At 31.1% G+C, this 22,105-nt stretch overlaps 1 protein-coding gene across 2 annotated transcripts; it reads right to left on the minus strand.

Annotated features, from left to right (window-relative positions):
• Nucleotides 1–13,610: 13,610 nt before the first annotated feature.
• Nucleotides 13,611–20,878, minus strand: LOC107905219 (oxysterol-binding protein-related protein 1C). 2 transcript variants are annotated; one of them, XM_016831810.2, is made up of 10 exons: nucleotides 19,898–20,878; nucleotides 19,444–19,800; nucleotides 18,447–18,546; nucleotides 17,312–17,757; nucleotides 16,858–17,013; nucleotides 15,807–15,974; nucleotides 15,593–15,733; nucleotides 15,224–15,454; nucleotides 14,800–14,913; nucleotides 13,611–13,952 (listed from the first exon to the last, which is right to left on the minus strand). In XM_016831810.2, the coding sequence occupies exons 1-10, from the start codon at nucleotides 20,495–20,497 to the stop codon at nucleotides 13,785–13,787; spliced, it is 2,481 nt and encodes an 826-aa protein (XP_016687299.2). In that variant the 5' UTR covers nucleotides 20,498–20,878; the 3' UTR covers nucleotides 13,611–13,784. The 2 variants fall into 2 exon arrangements, with proteins under 2 accessions (XP_016687299.2, XP_016687298.2); XM_016831809.2 differs by having other exon boundaries at nucleotides 17,312–17,760.
• Between the last annotated feature and the right edge of the window lie 1,227 nt (nucleotides 20,879–22,105).

Below are 22,105 nucleotides of genomic sequence, written 5' to 3' on the forward strand. Positions count from 1 at the left end.
AGTTTCAATATAAATAGACAAGAACATTATTCGAGTCTTGTACTATGAGATAATTGAACTTTAGTACAGAAGGGTCGGAATTGTCAGACAGTGAATCAGGGGTAACTTTGAGGAATAAACTGTACTATTTGGCTTAACCAAAAATTCTGAAAATTTTATGGAAGAAATGAAAATAAGTCTAGTTTCATAGAAAATTAACGGAACTTAATTCGGAGTTTCGTAGCTCCAGATATAAATAATTTAGTGACCGTTGCTCAGAAAGACAACTTGCAGTGAACTTGAGAATATGTTGTAAACATTGATAAAACAAGTTAATGGGTGCTTATTGTTTTCATATGAACTTACTAAGCGAAAGCTTACCCCCCTCTTCTTTCCCATATTTTCTAGAGTTTCCAGGTTAGCTCGGGTTGGAGGCCGTCAGAGATATTATCACACTGTCAAGCTAACGCTATTGGTGTAGTGATTTCAAGTACTTTGAGCCTATGGCATGTATAGGAGTTTAAATATTAGAGTATGTGATATGGCTTTAACCATATGTGTTGGCCTATTTTGATTATGGGGTTGTAAATCTATTTTAATTATGCATGCATGTGCTATGGTATTATGTGATGAGTTTATAATGATTATAGTATGAATGTGGTAAAGATGTGAGTAAAATCTATGATATCTATTGCATGTGAAATTGCCATAATCATGACATGTTAGGAATGTTTAAGTACCTAATTTTGCCACGTTGTATGTTATTGTATAAGTATGCGTGTATCTATTGTGAGTGTGACAAAATGGCTTGGAAAATAGCCTTATATTTGTCCAGGTTTTTGGACACGGGTTTGGGACACGGGCGTGTCCCTAGCACACGGGCGTGTGCTCTATACCCACACGGGCGTATGAAGCCTTGATGCAAGAGATTTTCTAAGTTTTTCATGAGTTCTCGGTTGGGTCCCGAACCACTCCGGATGTATGTTTTGGGCCTCGTAAGCCCGTATATGGGACAGATTGTATGTGAAAATAAAAGTTTTTAATTATTTGAGATTTCATGGCCTTGTTTAGTATGAAAGTGTTAGTAAAAGTCAGGTAGCACCTCGAACCCCGTCCCGGCGTCGGATGCGGGCGAGGGGTGTTACACTACAATGCTCTTGATAGAATATTTATGCTCCTATTTGTATTACGATGCCCCGACTGCACATCTTTGTCCTGAGTCTCAGGTGATTTGACAAGCACTTCGGTGTTCTAGTACGCACTTTCGTACCATATTTAACACCTGAGTTTTTGTCGATATTGTAACCTGTGTAACCGAACTTTTTACTATTGTTCATCGGGCTGTCATGTTTAAATAAAAGAGATGAGTGACTTATTAATGTGAATGAGTTTGAGTACTTAGATTGAATTGAATGAAATGTTACATCGATTGTCCTATTACATGAATTTGTGAAAGACTCATCTGTTTCTTGTGAAATGAAATGTCAAGATTGAATATGCCATGAATACTTAGTTTTATAACTGTATTTTTGGATGATAAGGTAAGTTAATGTATATGTTTTCATATGAACTTACTAAGCTTTTGTAAAGCTTACTTGATTTTGTTTTCTATATCTTATAATTGACGTTTTGTGAAACACGGCTATCGTATCTTTTCAAAACTCACACTATTTGTCTCAGTAGTTCTTTTGAATTGTCCTTTATTAACTATGTGGCATGTATATAGGTTGAATGGTACTGAAGTTGTATTCTGAGAAAATGATATGAATCGTGTGAATTTCTTGTTTAAGGTATTGTAAATGTGTATATATGTGTTCTAAATATGTATAAAAATGCATGGATTGAGAATGATTATGAACCACTTGTTTTATGTTGATTTTGGTATGTTTTATCAAGCTAGTGATGAATGGTTGGAATGTATGCATATTATCAATGAATTGATAGAATGGAATGGTATGTTATACTTGAAAGTCATTAGAACAATTGATGGTATGTATTATATGCATATCATGTTGTTGTGAAATGGTGCCATTGAGACATATTGGTTAGAAGATTAGAAAATGGATATATGGAATGTATTGAGTAGAGTTGAGAATGTTAAGTTAAAGAATATGTTTTGTGTGTCTAGTTGTTGAATGCACAAGCTATTAAACTTGTTAAAAGGAAAATCTTAGGTGATATGGATGAATGGTATTGTGGTTGGTTAGTTACATGTTTTGGCATGAACGTAAGTTGAATGTTATGCGAGTTTTTTGTAGCCATGTAAATAATACTTGAATTATAGGTTGTTTGGCACAAGTTAGGCAATTAGAAAGACACATGTATTTTCAACACGGGCTAGCACACAGGCGTACGCCACAAATAGTCTGGCCACATGCCCTTTGTGAGTACTATAGTTTTGGTAAATTTTGTACCAAAAGATCACAGTTGATTACATGGCCCGGCCACACGACTATGTGACACCTGAATTGCAATTTGGTCTTTCTTTTATGAAAAGTTTCAAATCGGTTATTGATTGATTCTGTAATGGTTTTTGAGCTTTAATAAGCTCGATTTAAGGCCAAACTTGTATGCAAAGCATGAATTGTGTTATTGTTTGAGATTCAAAGATTGTTGTGATCAATTCTCGATTTGAAATCTCATATTCTTGTTCTGTTATTTACTGTAGCATCCCGTAATCGATTCCAGTGATGGAAACTAGTGAGGGGTGTTACATTTCTCCTTCTTATGCCTTCGGCCCCCTTTATTAATCCACTTACATTTCAACTTTTGCTTTCATAGAGTTTCTTCGTAGTCTAGAATTGCTTCTAGATATTCATTGAGTTGCATTTTCAACTCCACAAGGTTCCTCAAATTGTGAACTTCCAAGGCTCTCTAGATTCCTTTCAATATTGTTATTAATCTCTTCTTTATTCTAAAAATGTTACCAACCACTTCCTCATTCAAGGTTTTGCTTGTATCAATAAAATGATATATAATACTCTTAATATTTTAATCCCATTTCCACACTTCTTTAACAGAATCCTTAAATGATTATGGTATAGCCACTCTTTAAAGAAGCAAAACAGTTTATCCACTCTCCTAATATCCACCTTAGTCTTAATCAGTATTAGACAATCCGAAGCACTTAGAATAACGTTGAAATCACCCGTAATGATCCAAGGATCATCCATATCATCTGCAATCAAATTCTATACTATGTATAAGTTTTAAATTTAGTTTTTGTACTTTAATTTGATCATTTTTAATCCTTGTACTTTTTCTACTTTTAAAATTTCAATCCTGACCAACAATATCTGTTAAAATCATTGAGTTATGATATTATCACATGTGTAATGTCGTATTAGCTTACTATTTTCACATATTACTCAAAAAAAAGTTACTTGATAGATTTAATAACTGTTATTTGCATCAATATTGAAACTTCAAAAGTCTAAATCATATAGAGACTACGAACGATCAAATTGAGGAACACTGACTAGATCTACAATTTTATATATAGTATAGGTCTAATAAAAGAATTTAACCAAATAGATTTAACTGATATCATTTGGATAATGAATGAAATTTCAAAATTCAAAAACTATAGGAGTTAAAATTGACTAATTCAAAAGTACATAAACTTAAAAAAAAAAACAAAATTTAAAGTACATATACTAAACTTATGACTTACGTATAGTATAGGGGTTAATAGTAGAATTTATCTTTTGTTCATTTTAAACTCCATGATTTTTATATATCATCACCATTGACCTCTACCCAATTAATTGATACCTATATTATTAATAAATTTTGATGTGAAGTAATATAAACTTTGAATTAAAATTAAAGCGAATTTATAAAAAAAAATTATAGCATAAAATATAAAAGGTTAAAATATGTTATTAACCTCTATATTTCTATAGAATTTAAGATTTAATTTTTATATTTTAAAAGTTAAAAAATTAATCATTCTATCTTTTTAATTTAAAAGTTCTCATCCAATCATCATCATGTTGATAATTTTCGTCAAAATTTATCAACTTACTATGTTTCTTTTCCATCAATTGTATGTCACGTCATATAAAATCAACTTAATCAATGTGCGAAGTTAACAATTTTTTACTGAAAATACAAATGATGTCAATGATTGGATTGATATTTTTAAATAAAAAATAAAAACATTTAATTTTTAACTTTTTAAATACATAAACTAAATCTCATATTTGATCAAAACATCATATTTTAACCAATATAAAACATATTTTAGCATGAAATTTAATAATTTTATAAGAATATTTGACAAGGATTCTCTACTTCTATAAACTTTTATTTCATACTATCTTTTACACATATTCTCTTTACTAGTATGTTTTTTTTTTAGCACAATGATAAATTTAGCTCTTAATATTTACATTTTTTTTTTGTCAATTTTAGTTTTTATTCTTTGTTTTCTAGTTAAATTTGATTATTAACCTTTTGAAAAGTGTCAAATTTTTTTAACGAAAATACTGATTAAATCATTAAATTTTTGTAATTATATTGGTGTGACAACGCACATGACAGTCCACATGTACTTTATACTGATATGACACTATTTTTCGTATAAGCCACATTAAAAAATAATTTAGAAAAAGTATAAAAATATTTCACCAAAAAAAAATGAAGTATACATGGACTGCCATCTGCTTCTATGTTTAAAATTTTAATATTTTAGTTAATATTTGATTTAAAAAAACAAATAGACTCTTCTCAAATATTAATGATTAAATTTGACTCTTTTGAAAAGGTTAAAAGCCAAATTTAGCTAAAAAAAAATAAAGACTAAATTGATAAAAGAAAATATAAATATTAAAGGTTAAATTTAAATTAATACCTATTTTTACCAAATGAATTGAAATTTGACCATTACTTTTAAAATTATTATATTAAATTAAAAACTTGATAATAGATATAGAAAATTCTGAGCTTAGAATTATTTAATTTCATGATTTTATTAAGAATAATGATCTGTTATATTCAAGATATCAACAGAAAAACATATATAATGAAACAGGAAATCCAGCACTCAGCAGCTGTGGCATTGGTATACAAATTATAATAAAAAAAAATAGGGTTAAGGGATTAATTAACTTAAGAGGCATTGTTCCAAAATCTCATTTATTGGCTCATCAACAATTTAACACATAAATGAATCTAATTTTCATCGTCCACCATTTCTATATTACATACACACTTAATGATTTAATTTAATCTGTTTATTTCAAACACACTGTTTTTTCTTCTTCTTTTTTTTAATATTTGAGTATAAATTGAATTAAAACCAACCAATTTTTTTAATATCTAACCTTTCTATCTTTCCATTAATTATTTTATAAGTATTATTAAGCCAAAACAGTCGCATCCAACGTTGAAACTATCAGCATGAGCTGGCAAATCAGTGGGTCCCATTGACCAGATTTTTTAGCGGACGTGGCCTTCGAAAAGTTCGACGTGCAAGGCATCTCGCGTATTTTAATGCCACGTCAGACGGGGGGATCAATTGTTTCTGACCAACTATTTGAACTTTTAGATTATGCTAATTGCTTATTTATTGTATTAATATTCCAAAAATAGGATAAACTATGATTCATTTCAAAGACTATCCTTTTAAAATAGGTTCATCTCACCAATACCCACTTCATGGTGAAGTATATGGTTGTAAGTCCTTTCAAACTTGGCGTATATTATTAAATTGTCACGTATTAATTGAATATTAATTTTTTTTAAAAATAATTTAAATTAAATTTTAAAGAGGAAAAATAAAAATAATTATCACTAAATATTTTTAAAACTAAGTTTTCAGAATATTATCTATTACTATTGAATAAGTCCTCAAATTAGTTATAACAATAAACTAACATCGTGCTCACCATAAACACAATAAAACTTATTGAAACTTTCAGAAATCTTTGAATGTATCATAATCTCAAATCATAAAAGCGTCGTGCATAAAATGTAAACTTAGACTAAGAAGTACTTAATCTATAATGACATGAGTTAATGGTTGCGTTTGTTGGAAAAGTAAGCAGGAATGTGTATGTTGAATTGATAATTGATTTCATAAAAAAAAAATGGTATAATAAGTTTAAGTGACTGTGATGATATTTTCGTGTTGATATATTTAAGTTATATTAGTGACGATTGTTGATAAGATGTGTATTTATGCCTGATTGAATTACAAACTTAGAAGATAAGTGAATAAATAAATGTACAAAAATTTTAGAAACATAAGCCTAGTATTATGACTTAATTCACCTTTGAAACTCGAGTAGGTAGTAGTAGAAATCCTTGTAAGATTTTGTTTAGAATTTGGATTGAAAAGTTCAATGAGATTTTAAGTGAAGTACTATGTTCTCATATGTATATTTGAGATCCTTTATTATGTTTTGAGAATACTGAGCGAATGAAAGAAATAGTAATGCTTCTAATGTGTATTGGTGATGTGTCATTGATCTTGTACCGGAAATGGATAATGATTGATTGTATATTTATGCATTTTAATATCTAATTCGAGATTAGAATTTCGAGCTTAAAAGTATGATAGAATGTAGTATGTGAATGATTGGTGAATCTATAAAAGTTATTTATAGATAAAAAATATAAATACTTAACGTCACATCAGATGAGCCCACACAATCCTCAAATGATATACAAGGGAGAGTTCTTGACAACACTCATCAATTCATAGCACCCCCAATCAAATGAACTCCTTGTACAGTCCTTCCACATTGACTCCAATAGTCCTCTCAACTAACATTCGCCACTCCACCATTTGCACTTAAGGAGTAAACTTAATGGTTGTGATCCATACCGAGCCAACCTCCTTAGCACCGACACAAGGAGAGGAGACATAAGTAGTTCTTGTTGTCTACGCTCTACTAAAATATTACTTCAGCACCTGGAAAACTCTATTTTAACAGCTCTGTGCACCTTGTACAATACAAACCGCCCTTATTTTAGCAACTATTCGCACACCTACAATATGAATAAAAGTTTTATAACATGTTAATAATTTATTTTATATGAATTTTCACGTTGTTGTCATTTTCGTTGGAAAATTTCAAATCTAAGTGATACTATTGAAATGATTCCCAATTTTGTATCAGTTAGCAAATAATGTGTGCCAAAATGGTTGTATGTTAAAATTTGTAGTTGTTAATTTGTTAAAGTCAAACATTGTGATGATAAAAAATGCATAAAAACAATGAGTTGTGGATCCTGATTGTTGCCCACTCACAAATCTTATTTATTCCATATTCAACGATGTGTTCCTAACCCAAAAGGCAAAACTCTGTTTTTGGAATAAATAAAACACTTCTTCTTAGCTTCGAAAGGAAGTTTACAGATAAGGAGGAATTTAAATAAAGATAATATTTAAAAATTTAATCTTTATATTTATATTTTATAACCTTTGAAAATAAAATCAATAATCACAAATATTTGGTATTGGACAAGTCTTGTCAATGCATGCTGAAATATCCTGACTCATCCCATAATCTCCCCAAGGTTTTTCATATATACACCCTACTATCCACTGCTAGAAAAGACCTTTAACAACAAATGACTTACATGTGTTTCTAACATTTACATGCACCAAATGAGTGAATCCATAACGATGAATAGGAGTGTTTTATTGGTTAACCGATTTAAACTACTAATAATTTAATTAATTGATTTTTTAAAATTTTTAATTGATAATTGAACCGAATCAAAATTTATTCAAAAAAAATTAATTGAATTGAACTTTTTCGATTAATTAAGTTGATTAACCGAATTAACTGAAATTTATATTTTTTTTTATTTTTGGTTAAAAAAAATATAAAACATATCAAAAATTAATTGACTTAACCGACCAATTAATTTATATTCTAAAAAATTAACCGAACCGACTGAATACTTATATATTATAATATTATTTATTATTTATTAAATTCTGTTAATTTAGTTAACCGAACGATTTCAAACCTAATTAACCGTTAACTGAACTTTTAAAAAAATTATTAACTGACCCCGACTGAATTAATTCAATAAATCAACCGATTAACCGAACTAATTTAATTTTACTCGAAATTTACACACCCCAAAAGCACTACTAATTTCTTTACAATTAATCAAATTAACAAAGTTAAAAGTGCATCTTCACCTTTTTTTTTCCACTTTAACTGAATAATGAAGGTTGGATACTTATGCTTTCCAATTTTTTTTTATATAGAGGATGTACTATAATAGTGAAAGATGTAGCACAATTGACAAGTCTTTCAGTTGACAGTGACGTGGTAATGAGAGATGGTGAATTCTAATTGATGTAAGTACTTATTGATTGCTTGGGCATATTCTCAAATGGGTGATGAATTACAAGGGGAAGTCAAGTGAAATTTACGTGGTTGTAGGGTCAATTTGGAAAGCGAAATGCAACTGCAGATTAAAACACTCAACATGACACAGCTTATTTCCTCTAATCGACTGAAAAAGTACCACCGATAGAAAAGTCTGACAATTTAGTTCATTGCATACATTTCCGATTGTGATGCAATTTCTAGTAGACCACAAGATATAATTGGGGGTTAGTAGTTTTGGTATTCTTATACGGAATGCTAAGTAAGGCATCTGAATGAGAGAACAATGAAATAAATGATTGCATTATACTACAAGCGCGGGATGATATTGATTATCGTGCTTAGCGTCCATCATTTTCTCTTTTATTAAAAGATTGTTATAAAATGTATTACATTATAAAAGTTTTACTAATATACTTATAATAAATATTTTTGACTATATCGATATTTTAGATCACACAAATTATAAGAACTATTATCTTAGACGGGTATAATGAAAAATCCATAAATATGCACATAATTTATTTATTTGATGATTTATTCATATTTAATTAATATAAAATTTAACATAAACAAAATTGACTATATTAATTTAATTGTATATTAAATTGTATGACAACAAGTGTTTATGACGTAGAAAACAATTTCTATTAGAAGGTAATCTAAACAACATCCATGGGGTCATGAATGAGCAAGTGACTCATTTAGGACTATTATGTAATCTATAAGTACAAATGGGGAGATAACTTGTCTTGGCTATCCAAGTTGGATTAACTCCCAAGTAGAGGTGTGGGAGGGTTTGGGCAAAAAATATAGGCCTGAAAAATGGACTTGGGTAAAAAAATAAGGTCTGTTTAAAAAACGAGCCGGGCCTTGGGTAAGATATTTTTGGCCCGGGCCCGGCCTGGCCCAAATTCACTAAATGAATTTTTTTTTATTTTTTAATATTATTTTTTCCCTATTTTCCTACTATTTTACTATTATGTTGCTACTATTTTGTTGTTATTGTTTGGATATTATATAAAACTTATTTTATTGTTAATTTTTTTATTATTTTAAAGACATTTGCTAATTTTGTTACTATTTTAGAGGCATTTGCTTGTTAAATTGCATCTATTTTAGTGTTAGCTAAGTATACATATTTTTAAAATTTTTTTTAATTTGTTGAGAAATATTTATTTTAATGTTTTTAGTATTTTTGATGGTTTATAAATATTTTAAAATTATATAAAAATAATATAAAAATTAGTATGGGCGGGCCGGGTCGGGCTCGGGTTTTAATATTTTTATTCGGGTCGGACTTGGGCAAAATTTTAGGCCCATTTTTTGGGTCGGGCTTGGGCCTAAATTTTTAGTTGGGCCCTACCCGACCCGGCCCGGCCCATGCACACCTCTACTCCCAAGATAGAGATATAGATGTAATTGTTTGGATTGATAAAACATTGAATTGTACGCAAGATGAATTGATCCTAAATCTATTTGTGGATTAATTGACTTGTAATTTTTATAGTATGACTTACCTAAATCTTAAGTTAATAACTACGTTTGCATATCTTATATACTTTGATACATTACTAATTTACGTATCTCAAAATAGTATGTTGGGTATATGAGACATAGATCCACTTATAATAGTGGAATCTTAGGAGCATTGTATGGTTTATGCAAATAGAACATGGCTATGGGTAATTTGTGTGGACAATGATTTAATCATTATTTGTATAAAGTAATGATTATTTTCTTTATAAAGATACAATGGCGATTATGAGATGAAAATAATTAAATTAAGTGAATCAATTTAACCTTAAAAAATATTAAATATATGATAAGAGTAACACACATCTCATAAAGTAATTGAACTAGTAAGTTTCCTAATAATATAAGAAGAGTTAATACTTATTTACATGTTATTTTATAATACGAACCTTGTAAGTCATGGATCAGTGTCGCAAAACATAACTTTGCCTAATGGACCAATTACAAGAAGCAAGACAAGACAATTGAAAATCAAATTGATTTCTTATGTTCAAGAATTCATTTCTTCTAGCTTGAAAAAGGATCACGATGACCATGACGTCGAGAAGTGCAAGTTTGACTTTTGTTAGACCAATTTCCGAGTCTTGGAAAAGTTTCCTCTTTAGGAAATTGCCCCTTTTGGAAAGTTAATAATTTTCAAATTTTTCAATTTAAAAACTTTTATTTTTAGTATATTTTATCTTTTAAATATTTTTTATTTTGATTCATTTTTTACAATAATTATTTGAATGTATGTTATTCTTAAAAAAGGTGAACACTTAACTAATAGACCACAATTTGGAGTTCATATTTTTATAAAATTTATTTAGCAACCTTTTTGGTAATAAACAAAAGAAAAAATTACATTAAATTAAATTAAGTGAAAGTAAACTTGATTAGGTGCGACATCAATAACCTATAGGCTTGACCTCCATGCTAAATTCAACTAAGCTAAACAATCAGCAACTAGATTATATTCTCTAGAAATATATCTTATCCGCCACCGACCTTTAATTATTATTTTTTAGACTTTTTCAATTTGATAACTTTCCTTTTTTGTGCATAAAAAGTCCTAATTAGCTATTTTGTAGGAATGTCATCCGTATAAAAAGTCTTAATTAGCTATTTTCTAGGAATGTCATTCGTATAAAGTTTGAACATTTCAATAGTATGTAAACTTTGCCAAGTATGGAATTACTATCTTCTTGGACATATGGTTATGGTTTATGGCACCATAATGGAGATTGAAAAAAAAATTGACGTGGTTACTTTGGCCTTTCATGATGTTGCCACACTTGGTTTTATTTAATTTGATTTCTTGGATTAACGGACTCTTTTTTTGTCTTTCAGGTCGTGCTCTTGTTGGATTGAAGTGAGAAAAGCCTTGATTGATCGAATTCGTCATGGATTAACTCTTAACAACCCAAAGAAAATAAAACAAATTTTGGTAAGGAAGTACAGCACATCTTGGTGAATTCTATATCAACTAAAATCATCTCCACATGCAATGGGTATAGGAAGACAACTTCCATAAGTAGATTTAAAGTGATCAGTCAAATATAAGGATTAAGACGAGATAATTCTTTTCATTTTATCTAAATTTGTAGCCTATAAATAGAGTCCTTGGCGGTCGTTTTTTCGCAAGTTAGTAGAATTGTAAGAGTTACAGAGAACTAAAGCTTCTTCCTTTGATAGATGTTTGTATAAACTAAGGGTTTTGTAGGAACCCACTCAATAATTGAAGTTTTTGGATTACTTTGTTCAAAGATTTCGTTACGTTTCTATACCATTTTATTTTTATTTACTCTTCATTTTATTATTGTGATAAGTTGACTTTCAAATCTTACTTCTTTTACTATTTATCTTGTTTTGCTTCATTCAGACTTAATTTCCAATTTGGCTGTCCACTCAAAAATAATTTAGGTTGGATTCGTAGTAAGCCTTTTTTTCTTTTGGTTATAATCTAAAACTTGTCCAAAAAGTGGGAAAGTTTAAATAAAAATATAATTGTTTAGGCAAAAAAATATAAATAAAATACTGAATTTTTGTTTGTTATTAAAATTCATTGACAATCTTGATGATACAATATGAGCTAAAGATTTTTTTCATATTTTCTCGACACTAAAACTCGTTGCTAACAGGTTCAAGCTCTCTGCACACAAGTTGATCGCAATATTGTCACTTTGCCAGTACACAAATGTCTCGACATTTCTTCACTAAAAGCCACCTCATAATACTCAAGTCCTCCTTTGATAGACCCAAAAAAAAATCTCAACTTCAGACTTGATGTCCTCTATGTATCTCTAATTTGGGTTTTCCTCCAAATCAATTTTTTCATTTGTTCAAAATGTTAATCAAAGATTTTGATTGAAATAAAAAATAATTGATCATATAATCAACTAGGACAATAAATCAATTGGCCACCTTATCTAAGATTGTAATATATTAATTACTAGCATTAGAAAGATAATGTTCACAAACTCAATAGTTCTTAATAACATATCATTCAACAAAGGAAATATTAAAATAGTAATAAAATAACATAATATATAACATATTCAAGAATTTTTATAACACTTTATAATATTCGTCATAAAAACATTTACATGATAAATTGAGTTGTAAAGAGTAATTGAAAAATGCTTAAAGCATTTTGATTGTTTTAGGGTTCGAATATATATAATGATAAGATAAAAAGAAAGAAGAGATTGATAAGATTTGAGAAAAATTATATGGGTAAAACCTAAACTCTGATCTCAACATCTATGAATGTCAAACTCATGCCAGTTAATAAACTCATATTAATTGAAATACAATATTCCTTAGGACATCTATAAAAACGACCATAACCACAATATCTTGAATATCTAGTTTAAGGAGTGGTCATCTCATGTCCCAGTCCCAAACAATGGAAGTTAGATTTTGCAATGAATCTTTGACATATTAACATCTTGATAACTATAAGTAAAATTAAAAACCCTTTTCCCATTGCATAAGGTTTCAAAAAGCTCCATAGTGGATTTTCTCTTTTTATATATATAATATATATTATATTTCTCTTGTTTGGCAATTTAAACATTTGATGGGGAAAGAAAATATGTATTTTATTGTAAAATTTAAGTTAATTTACATAAAAGTTTTTACATTATTTATATTTAATGGCGGATTTATTAATATAATTAAATTTAAGCTTTGAATTGATCCGACATTTTCTTTTCAATAAAAAATAACACTTTCAGTGGAATTTTTAACTTTTACAAATAGTATTGAAGGGGTGACATTGTGAGTATAAAAATTCCACAAACAATATAAAAAATAATATCCTATTATATATATATACATTTCTCAAAAACAAAATAAAATTTCCTCAGTCGACGATTTAATATACAAATCATCTAACATTTCATTTCCATCTGTCTACTATTTTTGCCTCTAGTAGTTTTCACACTTAAAAAAATAAGTAAATTCAATTTCCCCAGCATATGCGTATGAAAATAAAATGGACATATTAAAACAACTTCAGACATAGACAAATCATTCAAATACATAAAAACATTGATGGTCGGGTCTCTGTTGTTAATCCACAGGCTTGTCAGAAATATTTTATGTTAAAATTACCAAGTTCCAAATTTGTATTTTTTATTAGTTGTTTTTATTTGAGAAACTAAAACCCAGTCGCTTTGTAATTCTTTTCCTTAAATCTCATGGATCACAACTTGTTATCACATCACCAAATATGAACCCAGAAGCAAAAGGATGGAAAAAAAACAATAACCTTCTATTATTTTCTTAATAAACTTTTTAATCTAAAAACTTACATTGTTGTTGTCGGGGCAACCCGAAAATGATTTGGCCCAGTTGATGCGTGCCCCATCACATCTGGTGAAAAAAATTGAAGAAGAATCAACAAGGAAAAAAATAAGGATTTTCAATTTAGTCAAGGGGATGATCAGAAGGGATTTGGCCAAAAATATCAGGACATGAATCCCATTTCCGCTGCTCTCTAGCCTCCCAATATCCACCAATATATCGATATGAATCACTATTTTTATCCTTTGCAAACCACCTTGGCTTCCAACCTCTCTCTTGCATGTTCCGAGCCTGAATTCGATTTGAAAAAAGAAACCCCAATTAGACATAAAACAACCTTCAAAATTATTTGCTAAATCCAGTAGTATAATAAAAAGTACAATTAGTTTTTATTCTTTGCATGTCTGAGATTTGATGCAAACAAATAATATTGATATCAGTGTTAATGAGAAACCGTCTAAATGGTAGACTTCTAAAATCTAACGAAGTATATGGGTTGAAATCCCACAATGCATACGTTCTTTAAGAGAATGAATTCTTCTACTACTTTAGCTCTATACGCAGCTCAGTGTTATAACATATCAGAAGTCCATATCAACACTTCGATGGTTTTTCATTAATTCAAGTTTACTTGTTTGCACCAAAATCAAGTGCAAAATGATTAAATTATTCAGTTCTATAATACATGATAGAACTGTACTTTTGACTATAGTATGACTGCCTATATGTATACTTTAACTGCTAAATCCTTTAACCATAAAGCAACCAAGAAAAGAAAACCTGGGTTTCGGTGAAATCCTCAGTAGGGTATTTAATAACTTAAGATTGATGTTATTTCCAGCTGTATGCACCACTCATGGTTTATGTTTTCACTACATTAGTGGCATCTGCAGGTTAGTTTTATAAAGCCTTGAAATGCTCTTAGTTGATCTTTTTATATTATCCTCAACTAGGAGTCTAAATCTTGGAATGAGTAAATCACAACTACGGTTTTTGGAAGAACAAAACCAAGTTCCTAACCCACATAACATCTACATGTAATTATAAATCAATAGTTCCTGGGCTCTATAACTCTTCCCAAGCCAATTTGCTTCATTGATACATGGAATTTGTTGCAGAAAAGAAAACTAAAACTTACCTGTCGTTGCCGCTGCTCCAACCGCAGCTTCTCTGAATTTGCCATTTCATACTCCCCATTTTCCAGATACCTTTGATCAGGTCTCAGCCTTGAATCTGTTGGAGGCAACTTTTCCTGTGTACATCAAGGAGATTGAAATCAACATGCCAATTACTGCAAGCAATTCTGAGGGTACCTAGTTGGTGCATCGGTTTCAAAGTCATTCCATTTAATTCCTATAGTTTCAATTGGACAAACTGATTTGATCTTTAGGACCAAAATTTCATTACCAAAAATCAAATATAAACCAGCATTTCACAAAAACCATCAAGGTATTAGATGTAATTCAGGAATTGTAGGGATAGCCCAAAAATGCAAGGAAATATATTTAAGGCATTAGACAGCTTCCTAGTTTTAATCCAATCGAAACTATTATAACAATCACCTTCAGACCAGGAGTGAGCTCATTCAATGTGATGGCAAAACGTGTTAAGTTATATCTGGTGGGGTATTTAGGAGGCTTGCTCCGCTTCCAGAGCAGATGGGTTTCTGACAAAGAGTCCTGTCCTTTTCCCTTTGCAGAACAATCTCCATTCACATAATGCATGCTGTCATCCCATTTTCCAAATAATGTGGCCACTGTCTTTCCATTTCTATCTTGAACTCCACCATGTACCTGGAATGCAATAAAGTTTTATAAACTAATAAATGCTTATGATGGTTAAAAAGAGGATGATAGAACAATAACATAATTCTATTAAAATGATTTGATATATTTAGTAAATTGATTATTTTTCGGAAGATGAAAGATCACCTGGTGAGGGTTTCTATCTATGATAGACTGCTCCTTGAATTTCAGCTTACATGAATAGTCACGATTCCCCTCTATTCGCATAGCACCATAGTGATCACAGTACAACTTTCCCAGTATGAGATTGTATATTGATGTCGTCACCTGTCAAAAGAAAATCCATCTAAGTTTGGTTACAACACATACGCCAAATTGTTCTTAAATTTTGGAGTTATACCTTACTCCACTTGAACACTTCTCCATCATCAAACTCCAAGGTCAACACACCCACAGGATCTAGCTGAATTGAGCGACCCCAGAATTTGCTCTTTAAATTGCTATCACCCCACAACTTCCATCCTGTACCCTGACAATGACATGCTACAATCATAGGATGATGACTGACCTGACATCAAAAATGGAATAACTATCAGCAACTTCGTGGATAGCATTAAAGCAGAAACAAATAAAAAAAAGGGACAAAGAGATGAACTGAAAAAAATATAGCAAGCAGTGTGCTTTTCTTTTGCCAGTACGGATAATATAAATGATACTGAAGCCTATTAATATTCCCACTTATTAACACCTAAATGCATAAGTTAGTATTTAAGATCGTCTATTAACTACACTTGTAAATTATGAGATTCAAAATCTTTAGCACACACTCCTGTTTCCCCTTTACACAAATTCGTTTGTGGTTGGCCACCCAAGCAATATCATTTTAGGTGATGATTGAATAAATATGCTACCTTATTCCTTACTACCCTATATATTAGCTCTACTCCAGTTGCATCCAAAACAAGGATGCAACTTTTTGGATTGGTATTTAGACCAGAAAAAGAAAAGGAAGTGACAGAAGAACAATCAAAGAGAAGCAAGCTAAAAAAGGAAATCCTAGCTCTGCCTTTCTGTGAACCAAACGATCAATAATATACTAAACTTGCACAGCTCATGCAGTACAGCAAATTTGGCATCAGGCGTAGCAAACTTGTTTCAACTCCATATCACTGTACTAACCAGGTAAAACGAACCAAATAGAATGTGCAAAGTCAAAATTAAGGAAAATATTTTATTGCATGAAATATACAAGCAAAAAAGGTTTTGATGTTCTATGAATATTGAATTTAATAAAGCAATAGGTAGGTCAAATGAACCAGGCCTATTCTTCAGTCAAAGGTTTGGCCTTTAAAGCAAGATTAATATGCTTTAAATTTTGAATATTGATGTGTAAATGCAGAAAAACAGAAAGTAGAAAACAAGGATAGACTATATCTCAAATACAGCCAAACCTTCTCTGAGAAGAAGCGTACACCTTTATCTGGGAAGTCAGCCTCATATGTTTCTCCTAATAATGGATTAAAGGGTTTGCAAATTCTTGCTTCTGTTGAAGAATATCCAGACACAGCAAATGCAGCCACATTAAGAATTCTCATTAGGTTATTTCCCTGCAAATTTTTTACGGGAAATTATGAGTCCCAGGGGAATCTCACCAAAAATCCAGATTGTCAAAGTTTATTAAGGGAATGAACTGCTAAAAGCATAGCAACTAGCCTTTTGCACAGTCAAGTACAAAATAGGTGTGAAAGAGAGAAATGATGGGGAAAAATCAGAGAGCCCTCAGGTATACTATGACTACGTTAAATAAGTGATGTGATTACAGATAAATATAAGCGCAGGAAAATTTTATTTTGCAACCAATGCTCTGTTCTCTAAAATAAAATAATATGGAGTTCAAAGGCTCACCCTTTTACCCCATTCATATGCACGATCAAGCAGATATGAATATTCCAGATCCTCAAAACACTTTTGAAGAGAAGAGAGAGGCTCATTGAAGTAAACAGGAAGACAAACTTTTGTAAGGTCTTTCCCAATATTCTCCTTGATCATTGACCAAAGACTTACACTTTTCTCCCTTTCAACTGGGTCAGGCAACTTTTTTCGTCGTTTAATGCTAGGAAAGTTACTTCCAACAGATTTGATGTAAGGATCGATGTTGTCTTCAGAATCATCAGCAATAGTACCTTCATCATCAGAAGAAAAAGATGATGTCCGGAGATCAGATCCATTGCTTCTGAAAGAACTTGATGACAAAATGTCACGAGTGTCAAAGAATGTATGGTCATCTTCATCAGTTTCTTCTTCTGCAACGTCAACTCTTTCATTATCATCATCTGAGTCAGTTGAACTTCCTTCTGAGTAAGAATTCAAAGAGAAAAGAAAAAAAATTAACAAAAGAAAGCAGTGCTATGAAAACATTTAAGTAATAACAATTTCCATAACCAAACATATAAGAAAGCCATGCACATGAACGAAGAAGACAGTATAAGCAATTTCTATAACTAAGCAACCAGCACAATAACAATTTTAATAAGTCAGCTCCAGAAAAGGCCAAGCTTCGGCGGTGGCTCAGTGGTCATATACTCTTCCTTAACGGAGGAAAGACCATGGAGACCATTTCTATATCCTGCTCCAGCCTATCCGGAAGTCTATCTCTGCACTTAATGATGCATAAGAAAGGGATAAAAGAACGCATAAGGGACAAAGAGCCAAGAATAGCAACTTCAAATTGATGGAAAGGAGAATAAACTTATAAAATAGAACAAGTAACAAGTAAAAACAAAGAAAAGGCACAGACATGAACCAGCTCATCTTTTGACAACATAAAAAGAAAGCATTATAAGTTGTCTAAAAATAAGTATAGGTAAAACTCAGGCACATGTCTGATAGAATTGAAAGAAAAAAAGTTCCTGAACCAATAGCAAGTTGTGAGCACTGATTATAAACATCAACCACACGTACCCCAAAACATAATAAATAGTTCAGCATAAATTAAGGGACCAGCAGTTGTAATAAGTACTTCCAGTGCCTAGAATCTTACCACTGGACTTGTCTTGCCTTATCATAGAAGAAGCCCCTAGATCAATCAACTTGTTTTGGCTCTCATCAACCACTGTATTCTCCAGATCAACTTTTTCTGTCTACAAAATAAAGTACACATAGCAGTTTCTTAGCAGAAGACAAAAATGAGAACTAAAATCTTTGTTTCAGAAGTTTTTAATTCTGAAAATTAAGCAATTTTAAGTTTTTAATTCTCCAAAAGTACATTTGCATGAAAGTTAAAAAGGAAGTGAAAGTACTTTGAGCAGAAAGTAATTTTAAGTTACTTTTCCATGTACATGTTCATATTCTCAAGGAAAAACAACACGAATAGGACACCCCATAAAAGAGTCCCCTCCCTCCCCACTCCCCCGAGAAAAAAAAAAAAAAAAAAGAACTACAAATTTTATCTGTACTCATGCTACTTGGTCAAAAGAATGCTCACATGTAATCAAATTATATCAACTGCAAGTTGAGGAATTTTAAAATTCTTCCAGTATGAAGTAAAACCTTCGGATTACTTGAAGGCCACACACATCACATTTAATTTGCTCCATCAAATAGCCTACCCCCAAATATCACCGACCCAACCACCAGCACAACTGCTACTGTCACCGCCATCAATGCCATACAAGTTCCACAACAAATGCCTCGCTATATTGACATTTATTTTATCTCGAATCAACCACAACACCACCAACGTTTTATTAACTAAAAAGATGGAGACATATAAGACCAGACTCCTCTCGACTTCTATAACGGAGTATTAGCAAGAGGCAGTACCGCAACAAAAAAAAAAAACTCCCCCCCCCCAACTCTTATAAAAGCAAAATATCATCAAAATATTCCTTCATGATATCCTAAATATCATACCCCTTTATAATTTCTATGAAGAAAAAAAAGAAAGGGAAATCAATGAATTTGTTTTGAAAAAATCAATCAAGTTTTAATCAAATTGAATGAATAGGTATTGTATTATAATTAAGATAAACACATACCTCTAATTGACGCAAGGTATCAATGAGAAGACTTTGTTTCTGTTTAAGCAACACTAGATGGTTCTGCAATGCCGAAAATTCACTCTTCATAATCTGTTCACTATCTTGGATAGCCAATTCGTTTACCCTTTCCTGCATCAGCCGTTGCCTCAACTTTTCAGTTGAAACCGCCACATTGTCCATCGGAGCCATGAGCTCGCTATTTGACATCCTAGGAAACATATCTTTAACCGCCTGAAGCGCCTCCACCCACGCAACCCGATCATCCCGAGCCTCGGCTCGTAAATGAAGCCTCTTAGTTCCGGTGAAGATCGAGAATCTCTTATCATCTGATCTGCTCTCCCTTATAGAGGAAACCTGAGAAAAATTCAAGAATCAAATAATTGAAAAACCAAATCAAATTTGTTTTTTTGTTTTATTTTCCATTAATTCATTAATATTTTTATTTTTTAACCTTTAGGTGGACTTCACCAAAGGGTTTCCGACGGTTTTGGGAATGACGAGAAATGGAATTGCGATGTCGGGAGATAAGACGGAGAGATTCTTCGCCGATAACTTTGGATCCTCTTTCCGTTTCTTGGCTAACGACGATTTTATCAGGTCCGTGGATTTTATAATATGATAAAACTCCGTCCTGCAAAACGAACCATCTCGGTTTCCAACCTTTCCCATAATTCACCCATTTGTAAAGCACTCCCGATATTCCGTTCCCCACGATGTTGTTTATCTTCACATCCACTTGCGGCGGAGGAGCCGGAGCCGGAGCCAGATTCAGAGCCTTCGAAACCTCTCTTCCCAACGGTGTCCCATTTCTCTGGCTCATCCGATTCAAATCCACGCTACTAGTACGGCGATGTTGGTTGTTCTGATTTTGATCGGACTGGCACAGGATTTGGACCATAGATCGAACCGAGTTGGATCTAAATGAAGAGCCGGAAGAGGAAGTGGTTGTTACGGTAGTTACAGGTGGATGAGGAGGCATGGCGACGTTGTCGGGTAAAGGTTTGACTGGGGAATGATCCGATACGGTGGAAATACAGCAGAGAGGATGCATAGAATTGAACTTGCTTTTCTTTTTATTTAATAAAATGAAAGAATTAGAAGATTCCAGTAATGACGACGGCTGACGTCGAGGCGGAGCACGGTGGTTGCAGTTAAGCTTTTCATGGAACTATCTTTTTTTCTTGGATTGGCCTTTTTCAAATGATTTCCTTTTCTTTTCTGCAGAACAATTTGCAGAGACGGTTACAAAATGACAGAAAAAAACGACGGCGTTTTGAGCAAAGAAATTGGGCGTTGGAGTGAAGTTCGGCGGAGTATCCTGTGAGAGAGAAAAATCCGGTGAGTTTTGGTACTGGTTTGATTTGAATGAAGACTCTGAATAACTACGCAACGGATTGTCGATTTTTAAGGAGCTAAAAATGAGATAAAATTAAATTTGATGATTTGTGTGTATAAATATTTTTTTATGGATTTATCTTTTTTTGTCATATTAATTTAGATATTTTATGTTTTTATTTTTTATAAATTTTGATTTTTTTTGTCTATCAATGTGTTTACAACTTATAGTAACAATCCTAACCACTTAATTAAAAGTTAGTCTCATTTACTAATTGGGTTTCAATTCAAATTATAAAGATATTTTTGTTTTTTATATTTTTATAAATGAATAAAACAATTTTTTACTTAAATTTATTTTTATGACATTTTACTATCAACGAGATTACGGTATATCCACCGATATACATGACAAATATGTTTATTAAAAATTAATATTAATAGCAAATAAGATTTTAGATGAATAGTAAAGTATAAATGTTAAAAATTATAAAAGTTTAAGTTCAAATCCTATTGCTTGTGAATAGTTTTATATATATATATACACAATATTAGGGGTACAGATTAGGGTAACATGGTTCGAATCCATATTAAACGGGTGTCTAAAAAAAGTTTTAATCACCATATAATTTACTATATAAATTAAGATAATTTTCATAATTTCTCAATTAAACTGTCTAATTGATTCGTTACTTCAACTCAGTCAAGTGTTTAATATGTAGTATAAATATAATTAGTATGTTGTATCTTTTATTTTAATTATTATTTGTGTATTATAACTACATTAAAATTATTAGATTATGGTACTCCCTCTGTAAATATAAAATTTATATAATAAATTTATTTAAAAAAATATTGAAATTAATTATGTGTTTGGTTAAAATGATAAGATTAAAATAATAGAAGTATTTCAAGATAAAATTTTATTATAATAATATTTTTTTAAGTTAAGTCGAAACTCAATTAAAACTAAATTAATAGTATATAACAAAAAAAATTAAAACTAAAATATGAAAATTGGGTTGGGAAATAAAAATGAAATGAGAGAGATATTATATGTTAAGTTAGAATAAGTTTAGATGAGTGATAGAAGGCGTACACTCGTTTAAATGTATCACTCATTTAAGTTCACCTTTAATACTAGAAAGGGTGTTGGATTGGATGCGGAAAGAAGTTGGGGAAGAGAAGACTGGGACGCAGTGAGAATAAGAAAAGTGGAAGAAGGAGAGAAGGAAACGTGGAGGAAAATGAATGGTTGGGAAAGATTGACATGAACTAAGCTGAAAGTAGGCTTTTGAGTGTACTAAATAAGGATAAAAGCAGA

This window comes from Gossypium hirsutum, chromosome A05, assembly GCF_007990345.1.
Source record: "Gossypium hirsutum isolate 1008001.06 chromosome A05, Gossypium_hirsutum_v2.1, whole genome shotgun sequence".
Classification (NCBI taxonomy): Eukaryota; Viridiplantae; Streptophyta; class Magnoliopsida; order Malvales; family Malvaceae; genus Gossypium; species Gossypium hirsutum.

Excerpts from the sequence above, each read along its gene's own strand:
- LOC107905219 (XM_016831809.2), bottom strand. The coding sequence starts at position 20,497 with ATGCATCCTCTCTGCTGTATTTCCACCGTATCGGATCATTCCCCAGTC. Across the intron at positions 17,761-18,446 it reads AAGGCAAGACAAGTCCAGTG|AAGGAAGTTCAACTGACTCA; the intron begins GTAAGATTCTAG and ends ATTCTTACTCAG. Across the intron at positions 15,455-15,592 it reads TAGATAGAAACCCTCACCAG|GTACATGGTGGAGTTCAAGA; the intron begins GTGATCTTTCAT and ends ATTGCATTCCAG.